Genomic DNA, 25,450 nt, shown 5'->3' with positions numbered 1-25,450 from the left:
TGACAGGGGGTGTTTTGTGTTTTTCTATTTACATTTACATTTACATTTACGTCATTTAGCAGACGCTCTTATCCAGAGCGACTTACAAATTGGTGCATTCACCTTATGATATCGATTCTATGATTTGTATTTCTATGTTTAAGTTCTAGTTTTTCTATTCTATGTTGTTTTTTGGGGTTGATCTCCAATTGGAGGCAGCTGGTCCTCATTGTCTCTAATTGGAGATCATATTTAAGTAGGGGTTTTTCTCCCTGGGTTTTGTGGGTTATTATATTTTGAGTAGTGTTTGTTTCTCTCTGCGTCACGGTTTGTTGTGTTGTCAAATTCAGATATTTATGTATTGCTAAATTTCACGGATTAAATAAAATGTGGAACTACAACCATGCTGCAATTTGGTCTGCTCCTTTCGACAGCCGTGACAGAATAACCCACCACAAAAGGACCAAGCAGCGTGGAAAGGAATGGACCTGGGAAGAAGTTCTAGACGGCAAGGGATCCTGGACATGGGAGGAGATCCAGGCTGGATGAGATCGCTTCCCATGGGAACAGGTGGAGGCAGCGAGAGCAGAGTGGCGACGAGAGGAGGAACTAGCCTGGCAACAAGGCAAGCACAAGAGGCAGGGGGGGGGCACATGGGGAGATTGGCAGAGTCAAGTTGGAGACCTGAGCCAACTCCCTGTGCTTACTGTGGGGGGCGAGTGATCGAGCAAGCACCATGTTATGCAGAGATACGCACTGTGTCGCCTGTGCGCAGCTACAGCCCGGTGCGCTCGGTGCAAGCTCCTCACAGGTGCGGTGCCAGGAAGGAGTATGCCTGCTCAGCATTCCTGGTCTCCGGTGCGTCTTCTAGGCCCAGGTTATCCTGTGCCAGCTCTACGCACGGTACCCCCAGTTCGCCAACACAAACCTGTGCGACCTGTCACAACGCCTCGCGCTTGTCGGGCTACGGAGGTTATCCAGCCAGGACAGGTTGTGCCAGCCATAAGCTCCAGACCTCCAGTGCGCCTCCACGGCCCACTATACCCTGTGCCTGCTCCGCGCACTCGGCCTCCAGCGACGTTCCCTAGTCCAGAACTCTCAGCGACGTTCTCTAGTCCGGTGAGACCTATTCCAGCTCCACGAAAGAAGCCTCCACTGATGATCTATGGTCTGAAGCCTGTAGGGATGATCCATGGCACGAAGCCTCCAGTGATGATCCATGGCCCGGAGCCTGTAGGGATGATCCATGGCACGAAGCCTCCAGAGATAATCCATGGCCTGGAGCCTCCAGTGATGATCCATTGCACGAAGCCTCCAGGGATGATCCATGGTGCGGAACCTGTAGCGACGATCCATGGCACTGAGCATGCAGCGACGGTCCCCGGTCCGGAACCTCCAGCGACGGTCCCCGGTCCGGAGCCTCCAGCGACGCTCCCCGGCCCGGAGTCTCCAGCGGCGGCCTGCAGCCCGGAGCCTCCAACGACGCTCCCCAACCCGGAGCCTCCAGCGACGCTCCCCAACCCGGAGCCTCCAGCGACGCTCCCCAACCCGGAGCCTCCAGCGACGCTCCCCAGCCTGGAGTCTCCAGTGGTGGCCTGCAGCCCAGAGTCTCCAGCAATGATCTACAGTCCGGTTATTTCGACGACAATCCATGGTCCTTTGGTAATAAAGCAGAAGGATCAGCGGGTGGAGCGGGGATTATGCCCCGAACCGGAACCGCCTCCTCTGCTGGAGGTTAAGGTTATGTGGACTGCATTTGAGCCGCCATAAACAGGAGTTGCCCACCCTACCCTCCCTTTTGTTTTTGTTTAGTAGCATTCGGAGTCTGCACCTTTGGGGGGGGGGTACGGTCACGTCCTGACCATAGTAAGAGGTTATTTTCTATGGTAGAGTAGGTCAGGGAGTGACAGGGGGTGTTTTGTGTTTTTCTATGTTTTGTATTTCTATGTTTAAGTTCTAGTTTTTCTATTTCTGTTGTTTTTTGGGTTGATCTCCAATTGGTCCTCGTTGTCTCTAATTGGAGATCATATTTAAGTAGGGGTTTTTCTTCCTGGGTTTTGTGGGTTATTATATTTTTGAGTAGTGTTTGTTTCTCTCTGCGTCACAGTTTGTTGTTTTGTCAAATTGAGTTGTTTATGTATTGCTAAGTTTCACGGATTAAATAAAATGTGGAACTACAACCACGCTGCACTTTGGTCTGCTCCGTTCGACAGCCGTGACACAAACAGGTAAACCAGGCAGGACTTGCTTTAGGTCAAGTACTCTGTTTACTTCAGACATGCCTTCTCCCAGATATCATCACAGAAAAGTTATTTATTCAATAAGATAATTCACTTAATTATAATTCCAAGGAATGCTTACACAGTGGCATCCTGAGGCATTGACAGAATACAAACAACTCTCAATGCACACAGTCACTACGCCAGGGTTTAACATGTACTTGAAGAAAAAAAGGTACTGAATTGTACTTAAAGGGGTACAAACCCTTGTCACTGTTGTGCAGCGTTTACCAAACCAGGGGTCTTGACCCCATGTGGGGTTGCCGAATTGAACATGGGGTCGTGAGATAAACTCACGCTTGGTTTATAGAACCTGGGTTACGTCAGTAAACGGTAGGCCCTAGATGTGTTTAATAAATAGAGCTGTTTCTGTTTTCTTCCTACAAATGTGGTCTTATCCCTTGAACGGTTTAAGTGTAAAATATTATCACCCCATCGCTGAAAGATGAGACTCTCAGGAACACATATGTGTTTTCTGTCATGGCTGTTTGAATGATCAGACCAAAATACAGCGTCTGTTTCGTTCCATATATTTATAAAACTGTGAACCTAATGCAATACAAAAAATAAACTGAAGGACAAAAACAACAAACCGTGATGCAGGAGGAACAAACACTACTCACAAAATATAATCACCCACAAAAACGAGTGGGACAAACATCAACTTAAATATGACCTCCAATTAGAGACAACAACAACCGGCTGCCTCTAATTGGAGGTCATGCCAAACAAAAACCAACCTAGAAATACAAAACTAGAAACTGAAATTGGAAATATAAAAAACAGACAAACACCCCCTATCACGCCCTGACCTACTCTACCATAGAAAATAACAACTTACTATGGTCAGGAAGTGACAGTTTTCTGTGCGCCTCTAGAATGCCCAAAAGCCTCCTTAGAACTGAATAGACAAGACAAGGCACTAAATCCAGCTGGAGGGAGAATGTTATTTTCTACACTGAAAATCATACAAAATCATTGCCTGATGATCTTCTGAACTGCCCAATACCTTTCTAATGCATTTCAGTCACTTCAAAGCAAACTTCCTTCAGAATGATTTTTTTTTTATCAAATGGGGTCGTGGCCCAAAAAAGTTTCGGAACCCCTGCTGTAGCTGTACCCTATAAGGTCTATTGTACCATTAGTTATAGGTGAATACTTGTACCCTTGCAGGTTTGTCAAACCAGCACCTTAATCATTTACCCAAGAGGCCTGTACTAGTGATGGGTTGTTTGCGAATGAACAGCTCTTTTTGAATATACCTTTTTGGTGAACGTCAGGAACTGAATCGAAAGGATGAAAGAGCCGTTCATTTGGCTCCCTGATTTGCAGGCTTCTACTACTGCTTTTTGAGGCGCAAACAATGATTCTCTGCAGTTCACTTCAGAATCATTCTCTGAAGATGTTGAATTCTCCCCACAGAAAAAAATCTATATTGGGGAGAGTGCTTCCTTCTGAGCCACTCTCATTTTTGCAGTGCGTAAAAAACATTACACGACATTCAAACATTCAACACAATGGTAGGCTACTTTTTTAGACTTTGCAAAAGAGATTTGCAATTTTTCCATGATTCTCTGTCAGTTTTTAAGCATTTTGAACAAAGAGCTATGTTGGAGCCAAATCAACATATATTTTACGTGAACGGAGCTAAACAATCTGGCTCACCGAAAATACTTTTTGCTCAGCACTTTAATGTCAAATGCTATTATGTAAGCCTTTTTAAAGACTTCAGAACAGTTAGCAGACATGCTCAAACTTTAATTAACATATCCATAAATGACTTAAACTGCTACAAGACTTATTTTTGCGGGTGGCCAAAAATAACTAACTGAAAGCCATGGCCCAACTAGGCCACACCGCCAATGATTGTACCTTCACATAAAACATAATAGGTACAAACATGTACCATAATACTAGATTATCTGCACATGTACCCTAAAATACCGAACCTCTAAAGGTACATTATGTGTAATTTGATATTTTATACCCCAGGGAACAATACTGTACCCTAACCGTACCCATTTTCTGAGAGTGTTGGAAAATTGTGGTACAGGGAGGGTTCTTATTCTGCATTCAAACAAACAGGTCAAGGATCATCTGGTGAATTTGGCCTTCGTCTGTGGTGGTTCTTGTTAAAAGGCCTGAAGGGCTGATCACCATGCAGTGGCCTTAAGGCCTTAAGTAGGCATGTGACATGTTTTCCTTCACAGCTGTTTCAGGGAAGCAAACAGAGTTAATACAAACCAACCCTCCTCTACTCTTGAAGAAGGTGTCTCTTAAAAACCTATTTAAAGGAGAGGAGGGATAGGTAGAATTTAGGACACAGAGAGAGACCCAGTGAAGTTCTTTGAAGATCTCTGAAGAAGTGAAGCTACAACTGAAGATTTCAGAAGGTGAGATTTCAACAGATATTAATTTAAAACTGTACCTGCTTGCATTCCAATTTGTACCCTACTCCCTATGTAGTGTGATACTTTTGAACAGGGCCCATAGGGCCTACAGTATGTGTTCCTGGTCAAAGTAGTGCACTATATAGGGAGTAGGGTGCCATTTGGAAAGCAGCCTCCTGAATTCAAGAGCATAGACTTCTCCTTACCATTGAATTGAATAGTCAATCTCAGACAAGGTATGGGAAGCATCCAAATGGCATCCTATTCCCTGTAGTGCACTGTGGGTCCTGGTCAAAAGTAGTGCACTACATAGGGAATATGGTGCCATTTAGGAAGCATACATATTCCTGTGTGCTAGGCTATTCTATTGTATGTGGTTGAAGGAATGATACCTGGTATTCCTTAGCATAGCGTTTCCCAAACTCGGTTCAAAATGTGCACCGCATGACCGAGTTGGGGAAACGTTGCCTTAGGAGTTCCATACTGTTTTTCCATAACCTCTCCTCCAGTTCCCCCAGTTTCACTTATTGGATTTATTCAATAAGTGAAACTGGATATATTCCACAGCTGACAAGTGGTCAACTAATCACTAGCCCTTAATTCATTGAAAATGATGTGATAGCAGTGGAATACATCAGCTAAGTGGAATGGCTGGGAGTAATCGAGGAGAGGCTAGGGAAACTGCATTCACCTACACTGAAGTACTCACTGAATTTGTCTTAACGGCTTCACTCTCTCACTGTATTTGTCTGTCTCTCTGTCTGTCTGTGTGGCGCTCTCTCGCTCTCTCTCTCTCTCTCAGAAGACTATATCAATGGCGATGTTGACCATTCTTCTGCTTCTCAGCGCTGCCATTGTTCTGGGCGAGGCCTTTGATCTACGTGCCGCAAGTAAGAGGGAATCCATTTTACACTTTACATTATGAATTCATTAATGTGTGCGTGTGCGTGTGCGTGTGTGTGTGTGTGTGTGTGTGCGACTAATCTACAAGTAATATTGAATAGTTATTTATTATGCAAGGTGATTTGTAGATCAGTCAGTATCCTCTCACCTTTAAAGTCAACTGCAATTTGGAACGTGCACTGTGTCTCCTCCTTACAGAGGCTGGGGTGGTGGAGGAACAGCAGGAAGCAGAAGCAGCAGAGAGTGATTGTCCATGTCCCGGAGGTTGGACCAAATACAAATCACGTTGCTTTATGTTTGTCAACAATGCAATGTCATGGCCCGAAGCTGAGGTATATCATGCTTACCCACTTCTACTTAAAGTAGAAGTTCAATTGAAATCAACTCGCCTATTTGTTTTGAGGTTATTGTGAGTCCAGAAGACAAATTCTCACAGACTGGCCTACTGACTAATACTTACATTATGAAATGTCTTTGTCCCTGTCCGCCGCATTCTCTAGAACCACTGTCTGTCCCTTCAAGCAAACCTGGCGTCTATAAAAAACTGTGGGGAGAACTATAATTTACAGCAATTGGTGTTGAGAAACACCGGCCAACATCAACCTACCTGGATTGGAGGATTTAATTCTGTTGAGGTAGAGTATACTCACAGATGAATAGGATCATCAATATCTCAAGGGTCAATTGTGAAGTCAGATCTAGGTTTGAAAGATCTGATAGATGTACTCCCCCCAAAAACGCCCAGTACCAGTGCCAGTCTACACGTTTTAAAGTTGTTTTTGTGTTGGTAGCTTTTGCGGTTTGACAATACAGGTAGTGCAGGAAAGAAAATAAGTATGTTTCAGCAAGCACACCTACTAACAATAATACCAATAATAATCATAAAAATATTAATAATGATAATATGGTATTTCTTTGAAACTGAGACCTTAATTCTTCCCCACAGAACAAACTATGGTTCTGGAGTGACGGCTCCAAATTTGATTACCAGAGCTGGGGGAAAGGAGAGCCCAATAATTATGGTGGCAAAGAGCACTGTCTTCAGATGAACGCGGAAGGTACAGTTAGCCCACTATCATTCACTGATCCATTCATCAAATGTAACTTTTAAATTGTACATTTAACAAAGAAATCTGGCACACACACAGAAAATGATATTGTTGTGTCTATATCTGAGTTGATTTAAGAGTTGATTTCTGTTCCGTGTTTCCTCTGAAGGTGACAAAATGTGGAACGATTTAAACTGTGAAGTGAAATTGCCCATGGTGTGCGCACTGAGACCCTGTTAAATCCAGCAAAACATCAACTCAACTGAAAAATACATGTTTTTCCAGTGTCAGCATCCTAACTGAACACACAAGTCAAATAATTTTACAGAAACAAATCATTTTAAAAGTAACATTTTAGCTACTTGTTGTGCATAAATGTTGAGTAATGATTCTGTTGTCAATAAAACTGCTGTACACATTATTTTAATTATTAAACATGAATGATACTGCCATAATTGTCAAATCCTTTGAAAGGTTTCCAAGAGGTACAGTCTAGGATCTGGGAGTCTGTTCAATGGTCATTTCAACTTTTGATTCTTGAAGAATATAGTTCATAAATTCTTCTCTTTTAAGACCACAAATTTGTATTACTCCACGAACGTAAACAAACAATGTATGTACCTTTAAAATAAGTTCAAAACTATCAGGTGGATGTCACAGACTGTCAGAGCACTGTCTATGCATTTGAGAGGTGTTATATTTCCCTACCACATCCCCCTCCCTGTATAAAAAGTAGTGGTTCGGCCATTTTGTTTTTTGTCGAATCCCAGAATGTAGCTTTACACTTCCAAACGCTTACTGGGTATATGCATGACTGAGTACAATATGTGCTTGTTATAGCCAAATGTATTAGTCTTGTATGGTATGGTACTCCCAGCGTGACAGGGCCATGCTGTCAAAGTGAAAAAAGGGCAAATCACAACCAAAAATAAATAAATCAACCTTAATTAACTGCTCCTGTAGAAAAATTATATATTTTTTAACATTGGCCAACATTTTCTGCAAAAACACACTTAATCATCACACATTGCAGGCTAAGCAAGCTAGTTTCACAGATGAAAGGGAGTTTGTTAAAAGTATAATTTGCTAGAACCACTACTGAGGTGGGCTATGTCAGCTGATCATGGTGAATGTAGGCTAGATCAATAAGCTAGTAAACTAGGCTAAGCCACAAACAAAAGGGTAAACCCAGACATGTCACAGTGGCTGTAAATCTGAAGCATTCGTTTAGAACTTCTTCACACCACCGTTATGACAAAGGATGTAAAAGGAATAATAGCGCCATCTTTTGGCCGGTTGGGCACTTATCAACGGAGAGGTTAGAGTTGAAACATCAGGATTCATTTTCATGCATATTGCAGGGTCTGTAATTCTAAGGTTAACTCTAGATATTTAAATATATTCACTACTTACATTTTACAGTTGACATTGCATTTTCATGTTACTGTTGTGAGTTAGCCTTGGTAGGTTTCCATAGGAAACAGCACCGGATGTTTGGGGTTTCATTAATTAAACCCCCATGGAACATTGGTATTGTAAGGTTGAATTAGAGGGTGATGCTTATGAAATGTATTCACTGATTTAGTAAGTGAAGTTATGGAGATTGTACTCCTATTAGATAGACGGTGAGAGAGACAGTTCCTCAGTTATTTTTTTATGTTGATAGGAGATTAGCAGTGTTTGAAATTCTGTGCCATGTCATTCAACTGTGATTATCCAATAAACTGTCCATTTATCCATACAACATGTGGTCTGAAAATAATCAACATTAATACAATGGCATCAATACTAAGATAAGGCATAACTTGAAATACCAAGGCTAACTTGAAAATACAAGTCGCTACCAACATCAGACTAACCAGCTATCAATGACGTGCGAAAATGTACCTAACGATGTGAGATAGCTAGCATAAAAACAAAATACATCATTCTGTAATAATGAAGAAAATATTCTTTAACTATTGAAAACTTTGTCAGAAAAACAGGGGAAATCATATACCGTACTTACAGTTCTGGTATTCACGTACAGTGATTAATAAATTGGTCATAAAGGAAATAATGTCCAAATCTGAGACTTTGCATTCAAAGCTGCACTTGGTAATGAACTAAACACTCTGCCAGCTTGCGATAGCTGTGATGTCATCGCTGAGTTCTTAAAAGGGACAGGCTTTCTTACACAGCCAACCCCAAATGTCTGCTACAACATTCTAACCAGATTTAAAGTCTAGATGACAGGTTCTTCTGCATTGTCATCAAGGATGGCTGGGAGCTGAACCAGCTGCGTAGGTAAGTCCGACCCTTGACCTGGATAGCAGCAGTCCTAATACGTCCACCACGATGAGAACCACTTGATCCACAGTAAGTTCCCTTCCTTCCTCCACTTCTGTCTTTTCTGTCGACTTGGCAAGTAATAGCAAACGAACTGGGACCAAAAGTGATCAGCAAGGACTTGGCTGTGCTTCCGGCGGCGTTTCCCTAGGATGTTACAGGAGTCATACAGAACCTGAGGAAGAGATGTGTCGTAGCGTCCCATGAGTAGGAGGCTTGGTGTGATGGGATCTGGGTCGGCGAAATCAAAGGAGATGGACCAGAGGGGTTTTGAGTGCAACATTCCCTCCACTTCGGTAAGCACAGTGTGGGGCACGGTTTCAGTGACGGTCTGTTCCTTGAGTATGACCTTGAGAGCAGGCTTCACTGATTTCACCTCTTTTCCACATTCCAAAGTGAGGAGCGTTTGGCGAGTTGAATTAGAATGTTATCCTCTGTGCGGCCAACTGTTCCTTCAGCTGGGGGCCCATCGCTTTGTGAAGGCCTCTCGCAGTTCTCGGTCTACTCCAACGAAGTTCATAACATTGTCCAAAAGAAGCTCGAAAGGCTTGCCTCAACGTGCAAGGAAGCATCTAAGAGACATCAGGAAGGCATCGGCATCCAGGCTCTCCAGGAGGTCCAGGTAGGTGCAGCGGCTGGTCATGCTTTTGTAGACGATGCCCCATCAGTTGTCATTGCAATGTTTTTTATGTTGAATGGTCCAAAACAATCCACTTCGGTAGAGTAGAAGGGTAGCTTGTACAGTCGCAGATGAGCAGGAGGTAGGTCTGCCATCTTTTGAACTTCAGGTTGGCGAGCCATCTTTGGCATTTGAAATAGGTGTGCTGAAACTTTCGGATGGCTTCTCTTCCCCACAGAATCCAGTATCTACAGCGCAGTTCCGTCAGAACCCTCTCTGGGCTGAGATGGAGGAGAGTCTCGTTGAAATCTTGAATAACTAGCTTGGTCAGTGGATCCAAGACGATGAGGTGCATATCATCCATCTCCAGGTGCTCTGCTCTTCGCAGTCTACCGCCAACTCTAAGGAGTCCTGCATCCTTATCATACTCAGGAGACGAGGGACCCAGATGACTGTTAGAAGGTATAGACCGGTTTGACATGACGGCCTTGACCTCTTCAGGAAACGATTCCATCTGAGCTTGCTTCAAGAGAAGGTTCTCTGCAGCTATGTAGTCTGCTGCTTCACTGGGTGAACTGGAGAGTGGATCGGCCGCCCCGTATAGGGATCTAGCTGTTACCTTCATAAAGTTTTTCCATGTATCAAACTTGCTGATACCTGGGAGCTGAGGACTGGAACTGACAAACAGGTCCGCAGAAAGCTGATTCCTTCAGTTCGCTGTCATCAGGCTCCGGGTCAGCAACAGGCATTGAAGGCCACTGATCTTCTGAGTGTTGGAGGAACTCAGGGCATTGGTGCCATCCATGTGGTTGGCCAGCTCTTTCAAGGTCTTGCCCCAAGTGATGTCATCAGCCGGGTTGTTCGCAATATCCATATGCCTCCAGTTGACTACATCCGTAAGGTTCTGAATCTCTGCAACACAAGTTCCTAAGAAGACTTTGTACCTACATGATTCTGTCTTGAGCCAATGAAGGAATGTGGTGGAATCGGACCAGAGGATAACTTGTCTGATGGGCAGGGTGAGTTCTGCTTGGAGGACACTGGCCAGCTGAGCCCCAGTGAGTGCAGCACTCAGCTCCAAGCGTGGCATCGACAGCTGCTTCTTTGGCGCAACATGAGACCTGGCCAGAACGAAGGAAATGTGTACCTGCTTCTGGTCATACACAGTCTGCATGTAGGCAACAGAGCCATATTCTCTCGCTGATGCATCACAGAATGTGGAGGTCTATGGTCAACTTTGGATTGTCAGCATATGGTTGTGCGTAAGTTCTATGGAAATCTATCTGGACAAAGTCAGGAATCTCTAGTTCCCAGACAAGCCATCTGCCCAGCAGGCTCTGAGGCTGAATGGGGTTGACCCAACCTATCCGTTCTTTTCATAGGTCCTGGATGAGTACCTTGGCCCGGGTTGTGAAAGGCTCAATGTAGCCTAGTGGGTCATATTGACGGGTGAGTATGCTGTAGATATTCCTCATTGTAGGTTTGGAGCACTCCACAGTGTGGTGTTTGTATACCAAAGAGTCTCTGAGGCAGTTCCAATGTAGCCCCAGGGTTGGTTCCTGGAGATCTGTGCTACTTTGGGAAAGCCACAGTTCGCTGCTTTCCGATCTGGCCTCGGATGTTAGGTGCTCGATGACAGCTGATACATTGCTAGCCCACTGCCGTATCTCAAAACCTCCAGTATGGAGCAAATGCCGCAGTCCATAAATGAGGTTTCTCGCTTCATCGGCAGAGGGGATGCTTCATAGAATGACTCCTCAACTGACTTCTCAAGCGCAAGGCTGACTCCTACATTGTCCTGAACGTGTCGCTGCAGAGCGTAGATGGCGCGACAGGGACTACAAGTCGTTCCGAATGGCAAGACATGCCACTCATAGATCCTTGGTCCTTCAGTTCAATGCATGTTCTGCTAGATGACGGGTAGCATCGGTTTGTCAGCTGGTTAGAGGCGGATGTGATTAAACATGCCTTTGATGTCACCACTTACAAGTACGGCATGTTGACGGAATCTGAGGAGGACACCGAGCAGGGATGGTCCCAAGGGTGGTCCAGGGGGAAGGTTATTGAGCGAGTGTCCATTAGGCAGGCCTGTACCCACTGGCTGTATGGGTATCAGGAGGGGAGGCATGTCTGAACCAATCAACAGCAGAGGTTGAGCTTGGTCCACCAGTGGCAAAGGCCGCTTACAGAGGTGGTCATATCGCCTTTGGAGAGCTGCTACTAGGTAGTAGTTGAACAGCCTGTGGCAGGACGATGCTGCGCTTCGTCGAGCATTGTGAAGTAAGACCTTCACGACATTCAGCATTACTTTCACTGATTGGTTGGGTCTGTCCAAGTACACCTTGGTCATAGGGACACTCACCATGAGCACACTTTTTTTGTTGTTGGCAAGAACAGTTCAAATAAGCAAAGAGAAATTACAGTCAATCATTACTGTAAGATGTTACGCACGCCTCTAGAAAGAGGGAACGCAACACCCTGCTACAACTTAACTCTCCATGGTGTGAAAGAGGTATGGGAGTGTAGGTGTGAGCAAGGATGACAAAAGGCAGAGAATACCGTTTACAGGGAATTTATTCCATCACACAGTAAGTTTGGGGAAAAGGGGCTGGACGGAACCAAAGCAAAGAAAGTAAATATCAAAGCCCCCTTTCCTACCTTACCTGCCTACCCACTACTTACCTAACTAGCACCACCTGGTGCACTAACCAAAATACAGGGATGGTCCACCCAGGTCTTACCTAGTGTGCATAGACAGCAAACTACTACGGGTAATATATGCCCGCGGGCCTCTTGCCTAAGCACTCCCTAGGTGCCTTCCCCTTCCCCCTGGGAACAAAGGAAACAGAATAACAAACAATTACACAACAAAACTGAGAAAACACTAACCCAGGACATTAAAGAAAACTCTCTGAGCACCAAACACAGAACATAACAATAAGCTTTCTCAGCAACAACTAAGTACATACCAAATCTCTTTCTGAGAAACAACCAACATATATATATATATATATCCCTCTGCCATCAACCTTCTCTGCCATCAACCTTCTCTGCCATCAACCTTCTCTGCCATCAACCTTCTCTGCCATCAACCTTCTCTGCCATCAACCTTCTCTGCCATCAACCTTCTCTGCCATCAACCTTCTCTGCCATCAACCTTCTCTGCCATCAACCTTCTCTCTCAGCAATTATCTCTCAGCAATTATCTCTCTGAAATCATCTCTCAGTGGTCATCTCCCTTTCTGAGCAACAGAACACTGGCTTATATAGCTTTAGGTGGGGTTGGTAATTGGAGACAGCTGCGTCCTGACGAGGGTGCGGGGTCAGCTCTCCAATCAGCAATGGGGCCGACCAATCAGCTGCTTGGGGAATTTCAGGAATCCATTACCTGAAACACACTCACAAATACACAAACTACAACACAGAAACTGGGGAACGTAACATAAGACATGAAGGTCAGTCAATACAGAATTCACAGAATTCTGCAGCGATACCATCCTATCTTGTTTGCACTTAGTGGTACTATAAAGTTTTTCAACAGGACAATGACCCAAAACTTACCTCCAGGCTGTGCAAGGGCTACTTGACCAAGAAGGATAGTGATGGTGCTGCATCAGATTACCTGGCCTCCACAATCACCCGACCTCAAACCAATTGAGATGGTTTGGGATGAGACTGTTAGAAAAGCATTGCTCATGAAGCTGGTTGAGAGAATACCAAGAGTGTGCAAAGCTGTCATCAAGGCAAAGGGTGGCTACTTTAAAGAATCTAAAATCCAAAATATATTTTGCTTACTACATGATTCCATGTGTTATTTCATAGTTTAGATGTCTTCACTATTATTCTACAATGTTCAACGATATTGACTGACATTCATGTCTTACAGTAATGATGGACTGTTGCTTATTTGAGCTGTTCTTACCATAATATGGACTTGGTCTTTTTCCAAAGAAGGTTATCTTCTGTATACCACCCCTACATTGTCACAACACAACTGATTGGCTCAAACGCATTAAGAAGGAAAGAAATTCCACAAATTAACTTTGAACAAGTCACACCTGTTAATTGAAATGCATTCCAGGTGACTACCTCATGAAGCTGGTTGAGAGAATACCAAGAGTGTGCAAAGCTGTCATCAAGGCAAAGGGTTGCTACTTTGAAGATTAACAAATATAAAATATTTTGGTTACTACATGATTCCATATGTGTTATTTCATTGTTTTGATGTCTTTACTATTATTCTACAATGTAGAAAATAGTAAGAATAAAGAAAAACCCTTGAATGAGTAGGTGTGTCCAAACTTTTGACTGATACTGTATGTATAATTTATTTTAGTCTCTCTGTGTTTCATCATTTTCATTAAATTCGCAAGTGGCCAGGCTAAATGTATATCTCAACAGAGAAATCATCAGAGCGAGGGAAACAGCGCCCCGCTGTCTCAGTAGTCTATGTGTAGTCAATGTATCTGATGTTGTCTGGTCAAAAAGAGAGTATAACATGATGTTGCTGCCAGTAGCATTGAATTCAGAAGCAACTGCTTCCCTTAATAAAAATAGTTTAAAATAATAGCCAATCAGTATTGAACTGAAATGAGAGAGCTCAACTCTGAATGGTCTTGGTGCAGCCCCCCAAAAATGTAAAAGGAGGCCCTTTTGGATTTGGCTTCACTCCAATCAAATCACACCAAAGCAAAACGTCACTGTTAGCTTCTGGTCTGTGTCCTGCACAGTGGTGACCCATCATTTCGGTCAGGTAAAAATATATATTTACATTTTTTTTGGGGGGGGGGTTATCCTATTTTGCATGTTATTTTGGCATTAATATGTGTCACATATCAGTTTGCAAACCATTTCAAATATATGTTTATATATATCATTGAGTTAATAAAGCCGCATGCAAACATGGTCTCTTTTTTGTTTTCTATTGTAAGGCAGCTTCAAAATGCAGGTGTTTCAACCTAGCTCAGTGCTTTCTGTGGTGGTTGAGCAAGCCAGCAGAAAATACGGAGTGTTGTGTCGTGATTGGCTCAGTGTTCTGTCACTCATGGGGACACTACGTCACCGCCAAGTCTAAGGGTAGATTTACAAAATTCAAGCCCCTTGGGTGCTGCCATAGAGTTACATTAGAAGTGCCCATCCAAAAAGGTTCAATGCCATTGGCCACAGATAAAATCACATTATATCTACAATAGATTTGATTGGACTGATCATGTCAACATCATGCTTTCAAAATCTTAACTAGCAGTCATCATCATGAATCATTTCAACAATCTACTGGCAAATACTTTTTAATCCTTGTCATATGAAAATAATTAATGAAGAGAAATTATAGATAAAACATATCAGTGCTCATCGGCCATTGGACATAAACATTACACAGCAAGTTGTAAATCGCAAATTCAACAATGAGTGGTTTGGAAGGAATCAGTGACAGTGGCTAATTGCAAGCACTGCAATGCAATAAATAGCCTGCTATTCAGTGGAGTGGCAGTGTGGTCCCAAGTCTAATATTAAGGGTCTCTTTTCCTAGTTTAAAATGATAAACATTCAACATTGGCTATGCTGTCAATGAAGCATGACTTGTGCCACGCTCAAAACAACTTAACTAGGAAGTGCAAAATATTACTTTAGTGAGTTCAAGACAACTGGGAACTCGGGAAAAACGAGCTACGACTGGGAAAATACGTTTTGAACTTTCATCCAACTCGGAATTGTACATTTTGAACTCAGGCCTCTTTCTAGAGCTACGACCTGAAGATCACTGACGTCATCATGATTCTACCTTTTTTTTCCTGAGTTCTCAGTTTTCTTGAAAGCATCATAAATCCAGAAAATGCTAGACTTTGATGACAAAATTTGCCCACAAAGGACCGCCGTGCCACCTTCCTGTTCAAGTGAGCACGGCACAACAAGGTGAGTCCAAAAATGTTTTGTATGCTGCTGCATAAATGATGTAATATGCCAGGGAGATGTATGCTGTAGCTAAGAAAGTAATACTAAGTGTATGTTGTGTAGTAAGCTGTTAGTAGCACATGTGCCTCACCGTAATAATTTGGTCTTTTTACACTTCTTAATTTCGCCTACTTTTCTGACCTGGTGGGGCACATGTAACCTATAACCTGTTTTTGGTCAATGTAACCACTGAATATTGTAAGAGCTTTCGTTGTCTGCTTATATGCCCCCTTTATTTATCCTACGGTTCTGACTTGGTGTACAGGGAGAACACTAAGAACGGCTCATTTTTTGAATTTTGTTTCTGTACATTTCAAAAGTGCTGAACAAATAGTTATATTGACTACGTCCGTCCTAGCTAGCTCATAATTGTCTTAATCGAAATTACGGATTGCCTCTTGTCCGCTTGTCCTCCCCTTTTGCCATAGTTTGTACATCTCAATTGTCAGTAGAAACCAACTACATTTGTTTAAGCAAGTCAGCCATATCAGCTATGTTTTTTTAAAAGGAGGTAAATGAGGCTGAATTAACTGTTTCGCTGGCACACAAGGCTCAGCTGATAGCCAGGTGTAGCAGTGGTAAGGTGTTGGGACTACTGTTGTGACTGCTGTTGGGTCAGCTTTAAGTAGGCTCTAACAGTTTGTGATCACCTTTTGTCACTGTTATAGCGCAATTAATGTTTTGTTTAGTGTTGTGTTGTGTAGCAGCTGTGCTGGGATGTATCCCACTTTAATTTTGTTTTGCCCCACCAAGATTTATATGCAAAAATCGCCACTGGTCCTGCAGTAGTTTGCTATGGATGGAGATGGGGATCGAGAGTTTCTAGTTCAAAACGATTTTGTAAAATCAAAGAGAATGGGAGGCAGACTCTGAAATTGTACAGGTTTGTCAAACATCATAGAGAATGACATCACTCAGAGCATCGCAGATGTGATACAAAGTGAAATTGACAGTGAGATCAGTTCAGCACCCTTCATAGCAGTCCAGGTGGATGACACCACAGACATATCCTGCAAATGTCAATTGACAATCAGAGCACGCTATGTCAATGATAAGGGTGTTGAATGCGAGAGATTCCTGATTTTTTTCCATGTGAGCACAGAGTTAAATGCAGAGGCGATCATCGCTATTATAATGGAAACTACTGGCAAATACAACTCAACCCAAACTCATCTGCCAAACTTACAATGGGGGAAAGCTGCATGTTTTGTACCCAGTAGTTCCCTCTGGCACTGGCCTTTTATCTATCCCAAAGTGTAGGACCAAGAGGCATGGAGAGGCAGCCTTTAGTTACTAAGCCCCCAGTCTCTGGAATAGCCTGCCAGAGAACCCGAGGGGGGCTGAAACTGTGGACATATTTAAAAGAGATCTTAAAACACACTTTTTTACCTCTGCTTTTCCTTAGGCTGCTTTTTAGTTGTTTAGTTTGTGTAATTATTTTGTTTTTATCTTATATTTGTTGTATAGTAAATATTTCAGCTTTTATTTTCATTGTTCTTTCTTAGTTTTTTTTCCTGTAAAGTACATTACGTTGCATTCCATGTCTGAAATGCGCTCTATAAATAAAGCTTGATTTGATTTGCATGGGCAGCAAGGTGGGGTTCAGGCGCTCGTGAAAACACATTGTCAATATGCCCTGTTCATTAATTGTTATGCCCACAAACTAAACTTAGTTTTAGCACAGGGGACAAGCAATATTCAAAAGGCTTATTTTTTTTTGCATCCATTGACAATTTTACCTGTCATGCATTTTACAGACACGCTTACTGAGGTTGACAATACCATTCGGTTACCAGGAGGCTGTGCAACTCATTGGAACTTCAAAAGCAGAGCATTGCATGCTGTGCACGAAGGCCAGAGATCATTGGACATTGTTTTTGATCGGATCATTACTGAGCCCAGCTGTGATGACGATTCAATCGCCCAGAGCAGTGCTCTGAAACAGAAACTGAAGGACTACATGTTAATTGTTTTAGTTGATGTTTGAGGCCATTTTTTGATTCACCGAACAACTGTTTCAGGCCCTACAGAGCAAATCTTTTGACGTAAGACATTCTTGTGTACAGGTAGATGGTACACTGAATGCATTGAAAGCCATCAGAAGTGATGCAAAGTTTCAAGGGATAGATGACAACACTATCCAGACTGTTGGAATGGAAGATGAAAAACTCATAAGACACCACGGTGGCTGGGATGACTATGACCTCAACCACCGGGACAACGCTGACTATGACCTAGGCTTCCTGGACAGATACCGACGACTGTACTTCAAAATACTCAATGGAATCATACTACACATGACCCAGAGGTTTGCTGACATGAAGAGCCTCGACTTCGTCCATGTTCTTGATCATAGGTAATTTCCTGAGTACTCAAAGCAAGAGGGGTTTCCTGATAGAGTACTCACACAGCTGTTCCAGACGTACCCTTTCTTTGACAACCAGAGATTGAAAAATGAGCTGCAGGTAGTCTATGCTGATACCTTGTTCAACAAACCACCAGATGAGCTGCTGCAATCACTTGTGAAAAATGACCTGACCACCACTTTACCCTAGGTATGCAAGCTCCTGAAACTGATGCTCACCATCACAAGTACATCAGCTGAAAGGTCATTTTCCTGTTTGGAAATTATTAAAACTTACTGTACTTACGCTATAACTGTAGACAAGAGAGATTCACGCATTTGTCAAAAATGTAAATGGAAACGTGTGGGTGGCATGAACTTAAGTTCAGCGGAGTACTGTATGACAAAGTCATTGACCCTTTTGGGGTAGGGTGAGTCAACGTTTTCTCTTTGCACACACAAACACACACAGATTGATTAGACTTAATTGTTTTTGGTGTTTTCAAATTGCCATTGTATTAGACTAGGCATATACTTGATGTTGTTGAAATGTTGTTGTTTAAATATTTGGTGTTTTCGTCTTTGCCGTAAGGTGATCAATGCCTATATGCTTACAATGTGTACCATGCTTCATTGCTTTAGCTTGGTTTATTTCATGTTTGCTTCCATCTTCGCCGCAAAATGGTAATACTTAACTATTTATCTAGTCTGGAATGTGGGCATATATTCTGCACAGGTTTATTCTAAACTGCATACAGTGCCTTCGGAAAGTATTCAGACACCTTGACTTTTTCCACATTTTGTTACGTTACAGCCTTATTCTAAAATGGATTAACTAAATAAAAATACTCAGCAATCTACACTGTAGCCCAGCACGGGCGGAGCGCTGGCACAGGGCGAACTGGGCTGTGCTGGGGAATGAGGGCTGCCGTGCGTAGAGCAGGCGCAGGATAAACAAACTGGGCCGAGGAGACGCACTGGCTCCTCGGCCTCCTCGACGCACCGGCTCTCTCCTGTACGCCCGGGAAGTTAGGGCTCCCCCTGACCTAGTCAAACTACCCGTATGCCCCCCCAAAAAATGTTTTGGGGGGGGGGGGGCTGCCTCTCAGCCTCCTCTTGCCGTTCCAGCCGTTCCTCCCAGTAACGCCGTTGTGCCTTCGCTGCCTCTATCTCCTACGGCGGGCGGCGATACTCTCCCGGCCTTGTCCACGGTCCTGCCCCATCCAGGATTTCCTCCCAGGTCCACGACTCCATGTACCTCCTCCCACGCTGCTTGGTCTACTTATGGTGGGTGTTTCTGTCACAGGATTAGACCAAGGCGCAGCGTGGATAGTGCTCATACTTAATTTATTATATGAGAACACTTAAACAAAATAACCAAACGACCAACAGTTCCGTCAGGTACAGCAACTAAACGGAAAACAAACACCCACAAAACCCAAAGGAAAACAGGCTGCCTAAGTATGGCTTCCAATCAGAGACAACGAAAGACACCTGCCTCTGATTGGAAACCATACTCGGCCACACATGGAAAATGAAACATAGAAACAGAAAACTAGAACCAATTCCCCTAGAAACAAACCAACCCCAAAACAACCCCCCCGCCACGCCCTGACCATTCTACTATGGCAAAATGACCCTTCTCACTGGTCAGTACGTGACAGAAACTCCCCAAATGCAGGTGTGCCAAGCTTGTAGCGTCATACCCAAGAAGACTCAAGGCTGTAATCGCTGCCTAAGGTGCTGCAACAAAGTACTGAGTAAAGGCTCTGAATACTTATGTAAATGTAATATTTCAGGTTTTTATTTGTAATAAATTAGCAAAAAATTCTAAAAACCTCTTTTTGTTTTGTCATTATGGGGTATTGTGTGTAGATTGATGAGGGGAAAAAAGCAGTGTAATACATTTTAGAATAAGGCTGTAACGTAACTATGAGGAAAAAGTTAAGGCTACTGAATACACTGTATATTATTGTGATGAGTCAGTGTGAATGTGCTCACTGTCCAACTGGTGGTGCTTATAGCAGAGGCTGTGCTCTCCGGTAACTCTCTGTGGTCCTGAATAGTTAGAATGCTCGGAGTCTGTTTTAATGCACATCTTGGGGTTACCACAGGCTAACATCAGTATTCTGGGGGCTTCTCTCTATAGTTAGCCTACAACATGTCAAACTTGAAGTGCATTGTGGTTGTATTTCCCATTAGGCTATTTTAATCTTCCTGCTTCTGAAATCATTTTAGCAAGGATGCTATTATAACTTGTGCAAACCATTGGTGAAATGAAATTTGCTAACTAACTTTAACTTGCATTTGACCATGCTGTGTAGGTCATGTAACTGTTTGTTGCATGCAATATTTTCTGTTTGGACTTAAACGGGATAGATGTTGCTCTCTGATTTTAGCTGTGATGAAACACAAACATGTGTGGTTGAATTTATTCTGCCTAGTAGTGTAAAGTACTTAAAGTAAAAAATATTTTTGGGGGGTATCTGTACTTTACTTTTCTATTAATATTTTTTGACAACTTTTACTTCACTACATTCCTAAAGAAAAGTATATACTTTTTACTCCATACATTTTCCTTGACACCCAAAAGTACTCGTTACCTTTTGAATGCTTAGCAGCACAGGAAAATTGTCAAATTCACACACTTATCAAGAGAACATCCTTGGTCTCTACATCCCTACTGCCTCTGATCTGGCGGACTTACTAAACACATGCTTAGTTTGTAAATTATGTCTGAGAGTTGGAGCGTGCCTTTGGCTATCCGTAAATGTAAAAATAAATTGAAAATGTGGTTTGTCTGCTTTCCTTAATATAAGGAATTTGAAATTATTACTTTAGTACATTTTAGCAATTACATTTACTTTTGAAACTTAAGTATATTTAAAACTAAATACTTTTAGACTTCTACTCAAGTTGTATTTTACTGGGTGACTTTCACTTTTACTTGACCAAAAAGATCATCAAGGACATCAACCACCCGAGCCACTGCCTGTTCACCCCGCTATCATCCAGAAGGCGAGGTCAGTACAGGTGCATCAAAGCTGGGACCGAGAGACTGAAAAACAGCTGCTATCTCAAGGCCATCAGACTGTTAAACAGTCATCACTAGCACATCAGAAGCGACTGCCTATGGATATTGATTAGTAATCACTGACCACTTTTAAAAATGGATCACTAGCCACTTCTAGAAATGGATCACTAGCCACTTCAATAATGTTTCCGTATCTAGCATTACTCATCTCATTTGTATAAACTGCACTCCACACTATTCTTCGGTATCTTAGTCACTTTTAAATGTTGTTTACATATTGAATCACCCATTTCATATGTATATACTGTATTGTATTCTATACTACACCACTGACTGTTAAACAGCCATCACTAGTACATCAGAGGCTGGTGCCTATAGACATAGATTAGGAATCACTGGCCACTTTAAGGAAATTAAACACTATCCACTTTAATAATGTCTCCGTGTCTTGCATTACTCATCTCATATGTATAAACTGTACTCTATACTATTCTACGGTATCTTAGTCACTTTAATTGTGTGTAAATGTTGCATCACTCATCTCATATGTACAGTATATATTGTATTCTATACTATGCCACTGTATCTTAGTCCAATGCCGCTCTGACACATATATATATATTCTTAATCCATTCCTTACTTATATTTACGTATATTTTGGGTATATGTTGTGAAGCTGTTAGATATCACTTGTTAGATATTACTGCACTGTCGGAGCTAGAAGCACAAGCATTTCACTACACCCTCAATAACATCTGTTAAACACGTAACCAATAAAAAAATGATTACATTTTAAAACCTGTCAAACTGATTTTGCACAGGACCAATCTTTCCACTGTTTTGGTGTTATTGCATTTTCTCCCCGGTCCCTAATCGAAACAGACAAATGTAATGGTGTTAAATATAAATGCAATGAAAAGTGTTGGTCCCATGTTTAATGAGCTGAAATAAGAGATAGCAGAAATGCTTATTTCGAAAAGCTTATTTCTCTCAAATTTTGTGTACAAATTTGTTTACATCCCTGTTAGTGAGCATTTATGCTTTACCAAGATAATCCATCCACCTGATAGGTGTGGCATATCAAGAAGCTGATTAAACAGCATGATTCTTACTCAGGTGCACCTTGTGCTGAGGAAATTAACAGGCCATTCTAAAATGTGTAGTTTTGTCACACAACACAATGCCCACAGATGTCTCAAGTTTTGAGGGAGAGTGCAATTGGCATGCTGACTGCAAGAATATCCACCAGAGCGGTTGCCAGAGAATTGAATGTTCACCTCCAAGATCCTTTTAGAGAGTTTGGCAGTACGTTCAACCGGCCTCACAACCGCAGACCACGCGTATGGCATGGTGTGGGCGACTGGTTTGCAAGTGCCCCATGGTGGCGGTGGGGTTATGGTATGGACAGACATAAGCTACGGACAACGACCACAATTGCATTTTATCAATGGCAATTTGAATGCACAGAGATACCGTGAAAAGATCCTGGAGCCCATTTGTCGTGTAATTCATCTGCAACCTTCACCTCATGTTTTAGTATGATAATGGATGGCCCCATGTTGCAAGGATATGTACACAATTTCTGGAAGTTGAAAATGTCCCAGTTCTTCAATGGCCTGCATACTCACCAGACATTTCACCCATTGAGCATGTTTGGAATGCTCTGGATCGACGTGTATGACAGTGTGTTCCAGTATCAAGCAACTTCATACAGCCATTGGACTGAGACAACATTCCACAGGCCACAATCAACAGACTGATCAACTCTATGCAAAGGAGATGTGTTGCGCTGCATGAGGCAAATGGTGGGCAGTACAGGTACTGACTGGTTTTCTGATCCACGCCCCTACCTTTTTTTAAGGTACACTAGATATACAAAAGTATGTGGACACTCCTTAAAATGAGAGGATTCGGCTATTTCAGCCACACCCGTTGCTGACAGGTGTATAAAATCGAGCACACAGCCATGCAGTCTCCATAGACAAACATTGGCAGTAGAATGGCCTTAGTAAGGAGCTCAGTGACTTTCAATGTGGCAACGTCATAGGATGCCACCTTTCCAACAAGTCAGATCGTAAAAATTTCTGCCCTACTAGAGCTGCCACGGTCAACTGTAAGTACTGTTATTGTGAAGTGGAAACGTCTAGGAGCAACAACGGCTCAGCCGCTAAGTGGTAGGACACACAAGCTGACAGAATGGGACCACTGAGTGCTGAAGCACGTAGTGCCTAAAAAATCATCTGTCCTAGCCTCCCTAGTGGCGCAGTGGTCTAAGGCACTGCATTGCAGTGCTAGCTGTGCCACTAGAGATCCTGGTTCAAGTCCAGGCTCTATCGCAGCTGGCCGTGACTGGGAGACCCATGGGGTGGTGCACAGTTGGCCCAGCATCGTTAGGGGAGGGTTTGACCGACAGGGATGTTCTTGTCCCATCGTGCACAAGCGACTTCTGTGGCGGGCCGTGCGCAATGTATGCTGTACATGTTTCCCCCGACACATTGGTGCATCCGGGTTAAGTGGGCATTGTGTCAAGAAGCAGTGCAGCATGGATGGGTTGTGTTTCAGCGGACGCACGCCTCTCGACCTTCGCCTCTCCCAAGTCCATACGGAAGTTGCAGTGATGGGACAAGACTTTAACCACGAAAAAGGGGTAAACATTTTTTATATAATAATAACTAAAGAAATGTAAAAAATAAGATCTAAAAATAAAGAACAACGAATAAAATAAAGAACAAAAAAAAAAAAATATGTATATAAAAATAAATAAATAAAAAATAATAATCTGTCCTTGGTTGCAACACTCACTACTGAGTTCCAAACTGCCTCGGGAAGCAACGTCAGCACAAGAACTGTATAAGGAGCATCATGAAATGGGTTTCCATGGCCAAGCAGCCGCACATTGTGTCAAGAAGCAGTGCAGCATGGATGGGTTGTGTTTCAGCGCAATGTCAAGCGTTGGTTGGAGTGGTGTAAAGCTTGCCGCCATTGGACTCTGGAGCAGTGGAAATGCGTTCTCTGGAGTGATGAATCACGCCATTCCAGTGAAGGGAAATCTTAATATAACAGCACAATGACATTGTAGACAATTCTGTGCTTCCAACTTTGTGGCAACAGTTTGGAGAAAGCCCTTTCATGTTTCAGCATGACAATGCCCCTGTGCACAAAGTAAGGTCAATACAGAAATGGATTGTCGAGATTGGTGTGGAAGAACTTGCCTGGCCTGCACAGAACCCTGACCTAAACTCCATCGAACACCTTTGGGATGAACTGAAACACCGACTCCAAGCCAGGCATAATTGCCCAACATCAGTGCCCGACCTCACTAATGCTCTTGTGGCTGAATGGAAGCTAGTCCCTGCAGCAATGTTCCAATATCTAGTGGAAAGCCTCCACTAAAGCAGCAAATAATGCCCATGATTTTGGAATACAGATATATCGTATTCCCAGTCATGTGAAATCCACAGATTAGGTCCTAATGAATTTATATAAATTGACTGATTTCCTTATAGGAACTGTAACTCAGTAACATCTTTGAAATTGTTGCATGCTTGTTCAGTATATAAATTCATGGGTGCAATTAACAAAACCGTTCCAATAGGATTCTGATAGAGGTGATTACAAAATACTATAGAATTGCTAGAATCATATGGGGTCCAAAAGTATTACTTTTTATTTCCAAAAGGAAAAAATGGGTCTAATAGGATTCCAATAGGATTCTGATACAGGTGACACAAAATCCTATAGGACTGCGAGAATCCTACAGGATCCAATATGATAACTTTTTAATTTCAATCAAATCAAATGTTATTTGTCACATGCGCCAAATACAATGTTAAATGCTTACTTACAAGCACTTAACCAATAGGAAAAAAGTTGTCCAATAGGATTCCAAAAGGATTCTGATTGAGATGTTGCAAAATCCTATAGGATCGTGAGAATCCTATGGGATTCTATTTTAAAAATCACAAATGCTATAGGATTTTTGGACTTAAGGACAGGCCAACATTGCTGTTCTCCAGAATGAATGAGTAGTATGTTCCACCTAGCCACCTTGCCACCACATTCAGCAGCGTTTTTTGGGTATCACACAACCCATCACCTGCACTTTAAGAGTGGAAGCCTTTTCTGTTAGTTGAAGTCGTTTGGGATGGATTCCGTCTATTACTGCGTTCGTATTTGGGAACCCATTGATGGGAAAGAAACCATTCTTGAATTTAACCTGTTGTGCGATGGTATATGGAAATTGAATGTTACAGTTCATTTTACTGATGATTGCACCCAAAACATTGACTCATTGAGGGATGTGAGATGGTGATCGCCAAGCTCCCACTGAAAAGTACCCGTTGCCAAAAACCTGAGGGTGGAGAGCACTTTGATGTGCAGTGGAATGTGTTTGTTTTTCTAAAGTATGTCTTAAATCCTCGCAAAGATCCTATGTGATTGGTTTTGGGACACTACAGTATATCTGATGAGCCAATCAGTACTTTCTGCAAAAAAAGTCCCACCTGTCTCTAAAAACACGCTCTCTGTGGAATGCAGCCTGTGCTAAATCTTCAAACAGGGCAAGATCAGCCAT

The 25,450-nt window shown here is 42.7% G+C and overlaps 1 protein-coding gene across 2 annotated transcripts; it reads left to right on the top strand.

The window, feature by feature from the left end:
* Positions 1-4,566: 4,566 nt before the first annotated feature.
* LOC115197589 (ladderlectin) lies at positions 4,567-7,052 on the top strand. Of its 2 annotated transcripts, none has more exons than XM_029759251.1 (6): positions 4,567-4,651; positions 5,451-5,538; positions 5,750-5,883; positions 6,052-6,186; positions 6,498-6,609; positions 6,770-7,052. In XM_029759251.1, exons 2-6 carry the CDS (start codon positions 5,463-5,465, stop codon positions 6,838-6,840), a joined length of 528 nt encoding a protein of 175 aa, XP_029615111.1. In that variant the 5' UTR covers positions 4,567-4,651; positions 5,451-5,462; the 3' UTR covers positions 6,841-7,052. The 2 variants fall into 2 exon arrangements, with proteins under 2 accessions (XP_029615111.1, XP_029615112.1); XM_029759252.1 differs by having other exon boundaries at positions 4,603-4,651; positions 5,454-5,538.
* The last annotated feature ends 18,398 nt before the right edge of the window (positions 7,053-25,450 follow it).

The sequence above is a fragment of the Salmo trutta genome, chromosome 7 (genome assembly GCF_901001165.1).
Source record: "Salmo trutta chromosome 7, fSalTru1.1, whole genome shotgun sequence".
Classification (NCBI taxonomy): Eukaryota; Metazoa; Chordata; class Actinopteri; order Salmoniformes; family Salmonidae; genus Salmo; species Salmo trutta.
The sequence above is the reverse complement of the archived record's forward strand: the minus strand, read 5'-3'. Positions and strand labels throughout refer to the sequence as shown.

Excerpts from the sequence above, each read along its gene's own strand:
- LOC115197589 (XM_029759251.1), top strand. The coding sequence starts at position 5,463 with ATGGCGATGTTGACCATTCTTCTGCTTCTCAGCGCTGCCATTGTTCTG. Across the intron at positions 6,187-6,497 it reads GAGGATTTAATTCTGTTGAG|AACAAACTATGGTTCTGGAG; the intron begins GTAGAGTATACT and ends TCTTCCCCACAG. Across the intron at positions 6,610-6,769 it reads TCTTCAGATGAACGCGGAAG|GTGACAAAATGTGGAACGAT; the intron begins GTACAGTTAGCC and ends TTTCCTCTGAAG.